The 12,011-nt window shown below is 48.0% G+C and overlaps 1 protein-coding gene across 1 annotated transcript in view; it reads left to right on the plus strand.

Moving 5' to 3' along the window:
* The first annotated feature begins 5,208 nt into the window (after positions 1 to 5,208).
* SLC4A9 (solute carrier family 4 member 9) overlaps positions 5,209 to 12,011 on the plus strand; it is a 52,046-nt gene continuing 45,243 nt past the window's right edge. The window contains exons 1-4 of the mRNA XM_084850860.1: positions 5,209 to 5,449; positions 7,303 to 7,463; positions 10,850 to 10,999; positions 11,871 to 11,932. Of these exons, the coding sequence (XP_084706986.1) occupies positions 10,870 to 10,999; positions 11,871 to 11,932 (192 nt within the window). The 5' untranslated portion in view covers positions 5,209 to 5,449; positions 7,303 to 7,463; positions 10,850 to 10,869. The remainder of the gene's footprint in view (positions 5,450 to 7,302; positions 7,464 to 10,849; positions 11,000 to 11,870; positions 11,933 to 12,011) is intronic.

The raw sequence follows: 12,011 nt of genomic DNA on the forward strand, positions 1-12,011 counted from the left end.
CACATAGTGTAAACTGGGGTGGGGGAGGCCAAAAATACATCAAACTTAGTGCCAGGTAGGTACAGGGCCTGAAAAGGTATTAAGCATGATTTCAGCAGAAGCCTCCTCCCTCTCCTTCACCTCCATGCTCCCTCACTCATCTTCTCACCAAAGGGCCTGGCTTGAGAGGGAACATGACTGGCAGAGGCTGGCACCAGGGCTAAGGGAGGGACTGCACTACACTGCCCCCTTGCCAAGAGAGCCTGGTGAGTGGGAAGGCGAATCAACGTTTAGCCTGCACTTTGGCCCATCTGGTCTGTCTGGGTGGCTTGCAACAGAAGAAACCAAATGACAATCCGCCAGAAGATCAGACAATAACACAACTTGGTAAAACCACAATAGGTGAAACACACCTGATAAAGCACAGCTTCCCTGCTAGCTTAAAAGCTTTGGAGAATAGAAAGGCCTTTGCCTGGTACCCATATGACACCTGATCTGGTGCCAGGGGAGCTTTCTTGGGAAAAGGGCTCCCCAGGCAAGGCTTTCTCCCCAGTCACCCCCCCACCTCCCCTTACCTCAGAAGATGCAGGCATCTCAGACAGAGACCCTGATGGTAACCTCAGTGGCTGGGTGGAGCAAAGCAGGCAAAGAGGGTCCAGCAAGTACCCAGGCCCCAAGCCAGGGAAGGCTTTAAAGCTAAGCAGCTGCAGCCACCACCTGGACTGAGCTTAGAAATGGAGCCAAGGCGTTGTTTCGACACAGGCAGGCGAGGCATGACCTCAGTGCCCTTCCCCCCTGGCGGGGTGACCGCTGTACCACAAACCAGCTGCCACAGTTTCCAAACTGTCTTCAAAGGCAGTCCCATGTATATGCATTACAGTAGTCCACCTTGGAGGTTATCCAGGATTGGATAACTGTGGTCAGGGTATCCCCGCCTCAGCTGGTGTACCACCCTCAACTGGTGAAAAGTGGCCTGAGCCACTAAGGACACTTCAGCTTGCAGTGCCCAACGTGGATATCTGAGCACCCTATGACCACGAACGTGCCTTCAGGGGGAGTGCAACCCAGTGCAGAACTGCTTGACCACCACCTCCCTGAACAAAGGAACCACCCACCAACAGCACCTCCATCTTGTTAGGACTGAGCTTCAGTTTACTGGCCCGGACCCACTCTATGACTGCTCACCATTACCCCCTCCACCAGCTCACCTGAGTGAGATGTGAAACAGAAGCACAGCTGGGCGTGACCAGCATACTGCTGAAGCCTCAAACCCTTGAATAGTCTTTCTCAGTGGCTTCAAGTAGATGTTAAGTCACATGAGAGACAAGATGGACCCTTCTGGAACCATCCAGGATGGACTAGCAAAAATATGTGGCCAAACAAAAACCTCCCAGCACCAACCTTGACCCCCCTTCTCCCCTCCCAGTAAGAACTGAGTCACTGAAACACCGTGTTCCAAATTCCCAGTCCAAAGAGCCTATCCAGAAGGTCAATGGTATCCAAAATTTCTGAGAGATCCTGGAGAATTAATAGGGTTGTACTCACTGTGTCTCTCTCCAAGTACAAATCATCCATCAGGATGACCAAGGACGTTTGTGTGCCAAAACTGGGCCTGAAACCAGGGAAGAATGACTCCAGATAATCTGCCTCATCCTGGAGGGCCTGAAGCTGTCCAGCAACCACCTGCCTGAGTACCTTGCCCAAGAAGGTGACATTCATGGCCGACTGATAGTCGTTACAATCCTAGGGATCTGGGGAGGATCTCTTTAGGGTGAAGTGTATGCAAGTCATTTCACCCGTAAAGCACTTAGCACAAATGTTGCAATGTGCACCTTCACACCACAGTGAGGGCCAAGTTGGAGCAGGCCCCACACCACCCGGAAAAGCAATGCTGGACAGCACTGTGAGGACGCAGTGGGGGTGGAGAACTATGGCTGCCATCATGGCTACAGGGAAGGCTGCCACCTGTGTTCGTTCGAATTCACATAGAGCAGCCTTCCCCACCCTGGTGCCCTCCAGATGTGTGGAGCTACAACTCCTGTAAACCTCCAGCCAAGTTGTAGCCCCACACATCTGGAGGGCACCAGGTGGGGAAGGCTGACACAGACATTTGCCTTCTAGCCATCTCCCAACCTGTCATGGCAGCCATCAAGCACATTTCTGCACGAGGCTGTTCATTCATTCATTCCATTTATATCCCACTTTTTTTTCCTCCTTAAGGAACCCAAGGCGGTGTACATAATCTGCTGTATCTACTTTTGGTTTCATCACAGAATTGAGTTCTGACCACTACATGAAGAGTTTCCTTTCCTGCTTCCACACTAGGTAGTGCTGCAATATAGAGCAATAGCACAAATACACAAGAGGAAATCACGGTTTCTTTTGCTTTCACAATTAAATGCCACACTTTCCCTGCTCTAAAAAAACTCACTGAAAGTGCTTTAAAAACAATTGAAACTGAAGGGTCACGATGTCATCTAAACAATAACTGTGAATAGAGAATGATGAGTGTACAATAAATGCCTCATGTAGAAAAGCTCCAAGTCCTGAGCTGTCTAGACAAGGTAGCCTCAGCATGGATGTTAAGGTCCCGCAGAACAATAAGTTGAGGGGGCTTCAATACCAAGCCTGAGACTACCTCCGTCAGCTCAGGCAGCAGGGAGTTGGGTCCACCAGTGGAATCCCCAATCTGTTCTTAGGCCCCAACGCCAGGGACAGACACTCAAAGCTAGTGGACAACTGGACAGGGACCTTGGAGAGCGGAGCAGAATCCCTTTGGACAATGGCAGCCTCCCAGCCCTAAAGCCTATGCCAGTGCATAGGGATGGACGAAAGTCCCTTACCTGATCCCGACGCTTGCTTCACGGTGGGGGGGAGGCGCTCCGTCCCTCCCCCCGAAATTCTGGCCAGAGGGGGAGGCGCCTCGTCCCTCCCCGCCAAAATTCTGGCCGGGGGAGAGGCGCCCTGTCCCTCCCCGCCGAAATTCTGGCCGGGGGGGGAGGTGCCCCATCCCTCTGGCCGTGAAACCTCGTCTCCTGCCGGGACGCAAACGGCGGCGGCCGTAGCCGCCACCGTTTGCGTCCCTGCAGTCAGCCGTGATAGGCTACGTAAATGTTTACATAGCCTATCACGGCTGACTTAAAAAAAAAAGAAAAAAGTGCATACACAAATGGCGGCGCCCATGGGCGCTGCCATTTGCATTCCTTATTTTGGCACGTGTAGTCTACGTAAACATTTACATAGACTACGGCGAAAATAAGGGCAACGCTCTTTGCGTTCCCCTTATTTTCGCCGTAGTCTACGTAAATGTTTACGTAGACTACACGTGCCAAAATAAGGAACGCAAATGGCGGTGCCCATGGGCGCCGCCATTTGCGTACGCGCTTTCCCCCCCCCCAAAGTCAGCCATGATAGGCTATGTAAACATTTATGTAGCCTATCATGGTGTTTTTTAAAAATCTAGCCGTGATGGGCTACGTAAATCTTTAAGTAGCCTATCACGTTTGTTTGTTGTTTTTTACTTGGAAATGGCGGTGGCGGAGGCCGGTTGGAAGACCGGCCGCCACTGCCGTGCCGCCGCTGGAGCCGCCGCCGCCGCCACCGCCCGGGACATTCGAGCAACGTAAGTCCCGTCCCGGGGGGGGGGGCAGACCGTTTCTCCACCAATTTCGGGGGCATTCGGCCTCCCCGAGATTCATGGAGAAATTCTCTGACATCCCTAGTGCTTCACAAAGAACCCAGGTGGGCACAGCTGAGTGAGATCAACTCTGCCCAGCTCCTCCCGCCACCAGCTGTCTCAATAAGACAAGCCAGGTGGATGGCTACTCTCACCACAATCTAACTGTGGATGATAGATGTTTTTACTGTGTGCCAACTTGACACTGAATGACAGCACCTCAAGATGAGAGGGTAACCTGGCCAGGTTACTGAGCACATCATGGTTGGAGGATGAACTGGGCCGGGGGGGTGCTTTAAATGTGTAATCTCCCTTCCCCTCACCTGGCCTGTCCAACCCCCACTGCCATACTTCTCCTGCCCATAATCACTGGAACAGGGCTGGCAACCAGGGTAGGCATAGTTGGGCCTCTGCCAAAGACCCACACCGCAGCAGGAGCCCACTGACAAGAGCTCCCTGGAGTCACTCCTCCTCCTCACCCCTGCAACCTGCTTGTTCACCTGCCTCTTGCTCTGGCCTAGAGAACGGAGGTGGTGAGAAGGAGGCGCAGTAGATGCCACTGCCTGCTTGCCTGTCAGTACCAAGGATGAGAAAGAGGAGAAGGAGCAAAAGCTGCTGGTGAGAAGGTACACTCATAGAAGGAGGGAGGTATCTTGCTCAAGGGCCCTCAAAAGCTGGACCCAGCATTGCACTGGAACGAAGGCCCCGCTCCTCCCCCAGGGCGTTGTCCGCAAACAATCCCAGAGACATAGTTCAATTCCAAACACAATTAAGCACACTAAAAACACCAGAGAGAGAGCTATAATAACACAAGAAGTTTAAAATACAAATAATAGCAAGAAGCAACACAACTGAAGGCAAGGTGTAAAAAATGTCCACTGGTACTTAAAATAGAAATGGAACATGCCAGAAAACGCCCATGCACTGAAAACAGATCACCTCCATAAATCAAAAATCTCTTAAAGGAAGGGGCACTCAGCAAAACAAACCCAAGGAGTTTTCAGCCATAAAATGTTGTAGCTAGTGCTCAGGGTAGCCATATAATTCTCCTGGGCACTTAGGTCTCCAATTCTTACTTGGGACATTCAAAAACTCTAATAGCCTCCCAACACACACACATACACCCCTCCCCAGGGGCATCTTTAGAATGTTAACTCTCTACTCCTCCAATACATAGGGAATAGAAAGTTCACCTTCACCTTTTTGGAATCACTCCCAGCAAGGTCAACCTGCCAGGCGACATTCTCCCCCTCCAAAAATAGCCTGTCACAACAAGAAGCCCTTGCAGATGGATGCTCTGCTTGCCTGGGACAAGGCAGGTCTCCTCACCTGGGCCTTGATGGAATTGTAGCTCCTCCTACTCTTGCTCTCTCCCCACGGTAGCAGCAGCAACCAGAGGAGCTGGGGGCAGAGGGAAAAGTCAAAGTGCCTCTGGTTAAGAAGTCCCATGTAGGGACAAGAAGTCCCATGTAGGCAAGCAGGGCGGCACTGCAGGGTTCTGGGGTCAGGGAGAGGAGAGAAAGGAGGCTGCCAGTTTTGGAGTCCAAGGGATAGGAACTGTGAAGGTCTGAGGCCTTCAGAGACAAAGGGAAAAAGTCAGGCTTAGAGGCCTGGAGTTTTCTGTTTGGAGGGGGTAACCCTGAGAGGAGTAGTTGCATTTCTCCAGTTAAGCGACAGTTTCATTTCTCAACATGAGTTTAATTTCTTCAAGCCTGAAGCAGTACTTTCAGTTTTGAGAGAAGAGAGTATATAAAGAGAGCAAGAGAGCCAGTAAGAGCAGAGACACAGCCTGAGGTGAGAGCACAGTCTGAAAAGTGAGCAAGAAGCAGCAGCCTAGGAAAGTCTAAGGACAGCTAGGGTAAAGGAACTTGCATTTTGCAACTTTTATTTTCTTTTAATGCCTTTTGTATCACTCAGCTCTGTTATGTAAATGCCTTTAGTCGTAATTTGTTTGCTTTAAATTTACCAGTTAACTGTTGTAGTTAAACCCTGTGTCTAGAGTGTCAGTAACCCCACGTCTACGGCCTAAACCCCACGTTACTGGGGAGAGAGAGTTTAGAAGAAAAAACATGATACTCTTAAAGAGGCAAGAGATCCTTAAGGAGTTGCTCAAAAGGTCCAAGTCATAAGTAGAACCTTGACAGGAACCACACGACTTGTGTCATTGTTGCCCTGCGCCATGGGGGCAGAGCTTGATTAGTGCCGGGGCTGATCCTTGCCATCCTCTTTCAATGCCTGCATGGGTCTATATACTCATGGGACACAGGAGATAAAATTACAATGCATCCACCACACTGGGGCCCTTTAGTGCTTCTGAGACATTGGTTTTCCACTGTCAGCTGGAAGCAGAATTAACATCATGGTTCTGAATGGCACTTAATATAGTGCACTTTCTCCCTAAAAATCCAGCAGTGCCTGTCCCCATGGGATCCTACTCTGTTCACTCAAAAGTTCGTCTCATTCAGCAAATCCTGTTTGTTCCTGCAACTGCCCCTCGATGAGTAGCTTCTTCCTTTCCCCCCATTTCCAAGCAAATAATCCGTTGCTTCCTGTTCAGTCACCATGCCTGCAGGATTCCTGGATCAATTAGACAGTTCTTGTTCTGTCTGAGTGAGCTGGTAGGTTATAATTAGTGGCTTCCTCTTTGCAGCCTTTGCAGAATAATAATTTCTCATTATTTTTTAATTTTTTTATGGGTAAAATTTCACATCTGCGATTAAAAAAAAGAGAGCAATTGCTCTGGCTCTGAAAAGGAAACCAGCAATTATACACACACCCATCCCCAATGTGAACAAGAATGTGATTCTTAAAGTAGCCTTGTTTGCAGCTAAGATTCATTCTCAAATCCCGAGCAATAAATGAATAGACTGCAATGAATATAACTGATAGTTTGATATGTAATGTTAATGTATTGTAAAGCATCCTTGAGGATCTGTTTGGATGTTTGTGTTATATTGTAAAGCAATATTTTTGTGATACAGAAACATTGAGTTGACCTGACAGCAAAACAGCATAGCTTTGTAGCAGAGATAATGGAGCGGTGCTGGCCGGCACTCCCGCAGCACCCCTGGCAACGGTCAGCTCCCGTCAGTCGTGGTGTAGCATGCTGATGGTGCCCATGCATCAGATATGTGTGGAAGACATGGCGCCTGTGGAGTACTCCCAGGACATCACCCTACCCATCACACAGACAAGGCAGAGTTTGGAAAACATAAGGATACCACATGCCCCTCATTGATGTGAACCACTGTCGAGCGCACAGAAGGCATGTGTGGCATGGAGGCGGGGAGGGTCTCATGTAAAGCCCTCGCTTGCTCCTCAGAGCTTGCTCTTGCTCCCAAAGTTCCTGCTCCCAGTCCCCGACTTCTGTCTTGGCTCTTGAACCCTGCCTGGCCTTGACTGCACACCCACTCCTGCTCCACTGGGGCTTAACAGCGATCTCCGTAGTGCCAAAACGGAACCACCTGGAGCCTGACCCTGAGAATGGAGGCCGGTATAGCTGGTATCTTTTCTTTTGAGAATTAAATAGAAATTCTGGTGAAGTCCTTGGGTCATGAGGTCATGGCTTATGATTAAAGCATAAGAAATGGCAATTCCCCTATGTGAAGGGTCTCAGTCATAGAATTAACTCAACTTTTCTATTGCAGGTGGATAAAGTTTGAAGAGAAAGTGGAAGATGGAGGAGAACGCTGGAGCAAACCTCATGTGACAACTCTGTCTCTGCACAGTGTCTTTGAGCTGAGGACGTGTTTAAGGAAAGGAGCCGTCCTGCTAGACTTGGAAGCTCATAGTTTTAAGCAAATAGTTGGTATGTGGGAAGTGTGAATAGGTCCACCTCCTTCTGAGGAACATATCCGCCCTTGGCCAAGTGTGGGCTTGTTAGTGCAACCCCTTCTGTGAAAACGCTGATTTAAACTCAGGCAAACCAGCCAAAGCAAACCCCTTCAGCTTCACTCAGATCCCATACACAGTATGTGGAAGACCCACTGCGGGGGAACATCTCTAGGGTCAACTTCAGCACGCTCTCTCCTCAGTAATTTCTGGTGGAGATGGGGCTCCACTGCCTACAAGAGCGCCTCCTACAAGAGTTCCCTTTGAAGAGACTCAAAGGAAACTGTGTGATGATTATGCTGCTGTGCTGAATTGAAAGGTGAAGACCTGCATGCCCAACAGAGCCACCCATTTGCACATCTGAATGGGCCCATAGCTCTGGGTTGTGGAATTGTGTAGGACTCTCATGTTAGTCTATCAGCAGTTGCTGTTCTGTACTGGAATTGTGCCTGTTACTGGAATTTATGTCCTCTTGTACCCATTTGGCAAGGTACCTCTCCATCTGAATGAAGCACCAGTTTACCTCACTTTTTTTTTCTTTTCCAAAAAACAGCCTTCTTATTTTGTGACATGACAGCTTCCATTTCTAGAACAAGCACTTGTTTTCAGAATTAAGAAAAATTCTGGTTTAAAAAGCTGCCATTTAGCTACTTTGATTTTGAGCATTGCAGGGTGCTCAAAGGAGGCAAGGGAAAGGGGAAGCAGGAGTGGCCCACGTCCTCAGCCCGGGAGCTTGATTCTCCTTGGTCAAAGTCCTTGGGGAGCAGACTGACCCCAGCTAGGACGTCACCTTCCCCCACCACTCTCTGCAATTTGGCTTGAGAGGATCCTGCCCTCTGGGAGAGCTAAATGAGAGGATGCTGGCTTCTTGAGTTAATGCTCACGGAGAGCCAGCTAACCAGGTGGGAAGCCCAAAAGCAGTGCTGCCTTGTGCTTCCCTCCGATTAGGCTTCCCATTGCCACCGCCCCTTGCTTCCAGCGTCTCTTCCAGCAGCAGTTTCTGCGGTGTAGTGACAGAATGTTCCTGCGAGATGTCAGAGACCTCTTGGGCATCTCCTCATTTCATGCAAGGCGCCTGCTGGGGAGAAATGGCTCCCCAGGTGCTGCAATGCTTCTGATCCAATGAGCACCTTGAACAAATGTTCCCGTCACTTCACACGTGGTGCTCCCTGAGCCAGGAGGAGTGATGCCTCCCATGGTGCTTTGCAGGACACAGGACATGCCTCCTTACCAAGCAGTTGCCTTGCACAAAATGTAGCAGTCATGGGATAAGACGGCAGGTTAAAAACATGAAGCAGAGAGCAGAAATAAACACACAGTTCTTATAGTGGAGATAGGTAAGAAGGTTCTTCCAAGGATCTGTGTTGGGACCGGTGCTTTTTTACTTGTTATTCAATGATCTGGAGTTAGGAGTGAGCAGTGAGGTGACCACGTTTGTGGATTGTACCAAATTATTTGGCGAAATAATGGTGAAAATCTGAAGCGGACTGTGAAGAGCTCCATAAGATCTCTCCAAACTGGGTCAATGGGCAGCAATGGCAAATGAGGGTCAGTGTAAGTAAGGGCGCTTTCAGAAAGGGCTTTTATTGCACCATCACCCTGCCTCGTTCATGGAATTTTACTGGGAGGGTGTGGGTGTCCAGACATTATCATTGTCTAGGTGTAACCCTCTCTTGTTTTCCCACCACTTCTTCCATCTTTTTCCTTACAACAGAAATTCTATTAAGAAGGAAAATACAGAATAGCTGTATAATGCCTTCTGGTTGGTAGCACTAGGAGCCCTCTGTCTGGAAGCGCCCGAAGTGTAAAATAATGTACATGGAAACAAAAAATCGCAGCTTCACATGGGGTCTGAGCTGTTGGTGACTGACCAGGAAAGGGGTCCTGGGGTTGTGGTGGACTGCTCAATGAAAACGTCAATCCAGTGTGCAGCTGCTGTGAAAGAGGCAAATTCCGTGTTGAGAACCATCAGGAAGGGAAACAAAAATGAAACTGCCAATATCATATTGCTCTTATACAAATCTATGGTACAGCCCCCTTGGAATACTGTGTACAGCTCTGGTGACTGCATCTCAAAAATAATATTATAGAGTAGGAAAAGGTGCAGAAAAGGGCAACTGAAATTATCAGGGGGCTGGAGCAGCATCCCTACGAGGAAAGGTTACAACAGTTGGGGCACTCTAGTTTCTACACAACCTATTTATTTAAGAAAGATGTACACAATAAGTAGGAAAAGGCTTCTGGACTTAAAAGAACTCATCTGTTCTTGTTCAACTTCTATGTTTCTGATGCTAAGAATTCATAGAAATTAAAATTACCCATAGACCTCTATATTGCCTGTTTGCTCCAAAAGGCTCAAGGCATGTTATATTTTAGGCTTCTCCTCATGGGGCTTTTATCCTGCAATTGAGATTGGTTACTCATGGAAATTTGCGGGGCCTTTACATAATGTCATCAGCCTCCAGGGTCTCTCCCATGTCTTCTGACCCTTATCCCCCCTTTTTTAAGATTGGAGATAACGAGCCATTAAAATACAGTGCATTGAATTTCTCCATGAAAAAGAGGAAGTCGAGTCGTGCAATAATAGGAGCTATGCTACAGCGCCATCTAGTTGCTGTAAAATTAAACATATAGCGTTCACAGATAAAGGTGGGGAAGGGTAGTGAATGTAAAGGGCCAACCTTAATCCCACAAAGAATCCGGAAGCAGAAGCCCCAGTAGAATTGCAGGATAAAAAGCCTCTGTGTGGAGAAGCCCCTTGTCTTGCTTTGCCTAACATGATATGTCATTGTGGTCCCTCTGTTACAGATGAGGAAAAACAGTGATTTGCCCAAGGCCACTCAGTGAGTCCATGGCAGAACAATATGGGAAAGTCAGATTTTTTTAACAGCTCAATCCTATGCATGATTAGGCAGACGTCAGTCCCACTGTGCTCAGTGGGGCTTACTTCCTAGTAAGTGTGTTTAAGGTTGCAGTCTTAAGGAGCAATACTATGCATATTTAGACAGGAAAAAGTCCTACAACTCCCAGCATGTCCCAGCCTGCATAGCTATGCTTGCTGGGGCATGCTGGGAGTTGTAGGACTTTGTTCTGTCTAAACATGCTTAGGATTGTGCCCCTAATTTAGTAAAGTGATCAAACCTGAACTGTTGGACGCTCTGATTTTCAGTCAAGTCGATGGATGGCTTAAACAGAAATCCTTTTCAGATTTATTTCCATTTCATTAGGGATGAACCACTGCTTATTAATATGGTGGTGATTGATATTAAATGTTCTTCAGCAAATTCCAAAGGTTGAACACAGTTACAGCAAATGAAACTTTTTTTTTTAATGGACTCAACTTGTGTTCATTTTGTGTTCAAGAGACGGTGATTGAGGCCCACATGGAGAACCACGCCTTCCAGCCAGAACTCCTGAGGGAACTTGTCAGTGTCTTGCTCCTCAAAACTCGGCACCATACAACCAGATCTCAGCTGGGGTTGCTGGTTGACATGGCCATGGCCTCCTGCTCTGGTATGTGGCTGTTGCACCATGGTTAAGTCCTCCCCCTTGCTTCTGAACTCAAAGTATGGCAGATCAGAGGACTGGCCCTAAGCTAGTAAAGCACCATTTGAGTGGTATCAAAATCCCATTCAGGCATGAGGCGAATCACCCCTTTACCTCAAAGGGGCAAAAGGTTGCCTCCTCCTGTAACAGACGTTGTTTAGCACTGATATACTGAAGACCAGCGGTTGGCAATATAGCATTTGCTCCCCTTCTTGGCTGAGCTTTGCCAAGTCATGGATCTAATCGCCTGCTAGAGCAGATCACAGACCTAAGCTGCCATCCTATGCACACTTACCTGAGAGTAACTCTCATTCGACTCAGTGGACTTAGTTCTGAGCAGACAGGCATAGAAGTGCACTTGGATACTTAACCCAGCATGCCAAGCAGTAGAACACTGCTGCCTCCTATTTTTAAAAAACCTTTCATTGGAACATTACTGGAACAGCAGGAATAGATGTGTATAATGAGCAGAGTTAAAGGGCTGCCCTTGGAGCATTTGTAGAGTCAGGTGGAGAGGGTTCTCCAGTCACACCAAAGTGTGCAATAAGTTTTGCAGTGCTGACATAAGGTGAATTGGCTAAGTGGTCATGTCATGGCAGAAGAGACTGGGATTTGTGGGCTGCAAGAGCAGCTGGTACTAGCTGAAGTTGATACCTGGTGGAAGATGATGTTTTCTTCTTCATTCCTCCTTATGAGTCAGCTTATAAAATGATTTATAAAGACTCCTCTGTCTTGTAAAGACAATGCAAAACAACAGTAACCCAACTGTGGTGTTTAGGGATGGTTATGTTTAGAAGAATTATAGAGTTTCCTCTGTTGTTTTTAATTTCTGTTGCAGACAAAGCTAAAAGCCACTCTGATCCAAAGGGTGAGGTCTCAGAGGTGCCCCTAAAAGAACAGGTAAGTAATGTACGTTAAATTTTAAAACAGGGAAAACATTGCAAAGCACTTCAAGGATTTCTTATGAGGGCTCCTTGAT

This window comes from Heloderma suspectum, chromosome 4, assembly GCF_057233095.1.
Source record: "Heloderma suspectum isolate Gila_16-S chromosome 4, 16-S_ref, whole genome shotgun sequence".
Classification (NCBI taxonomy): Eukaryota; Metazoa; Chordata; class Lepidosauria; order Squamata; family Helodermatidae; genus Heloderma; species Heloderma suspectum.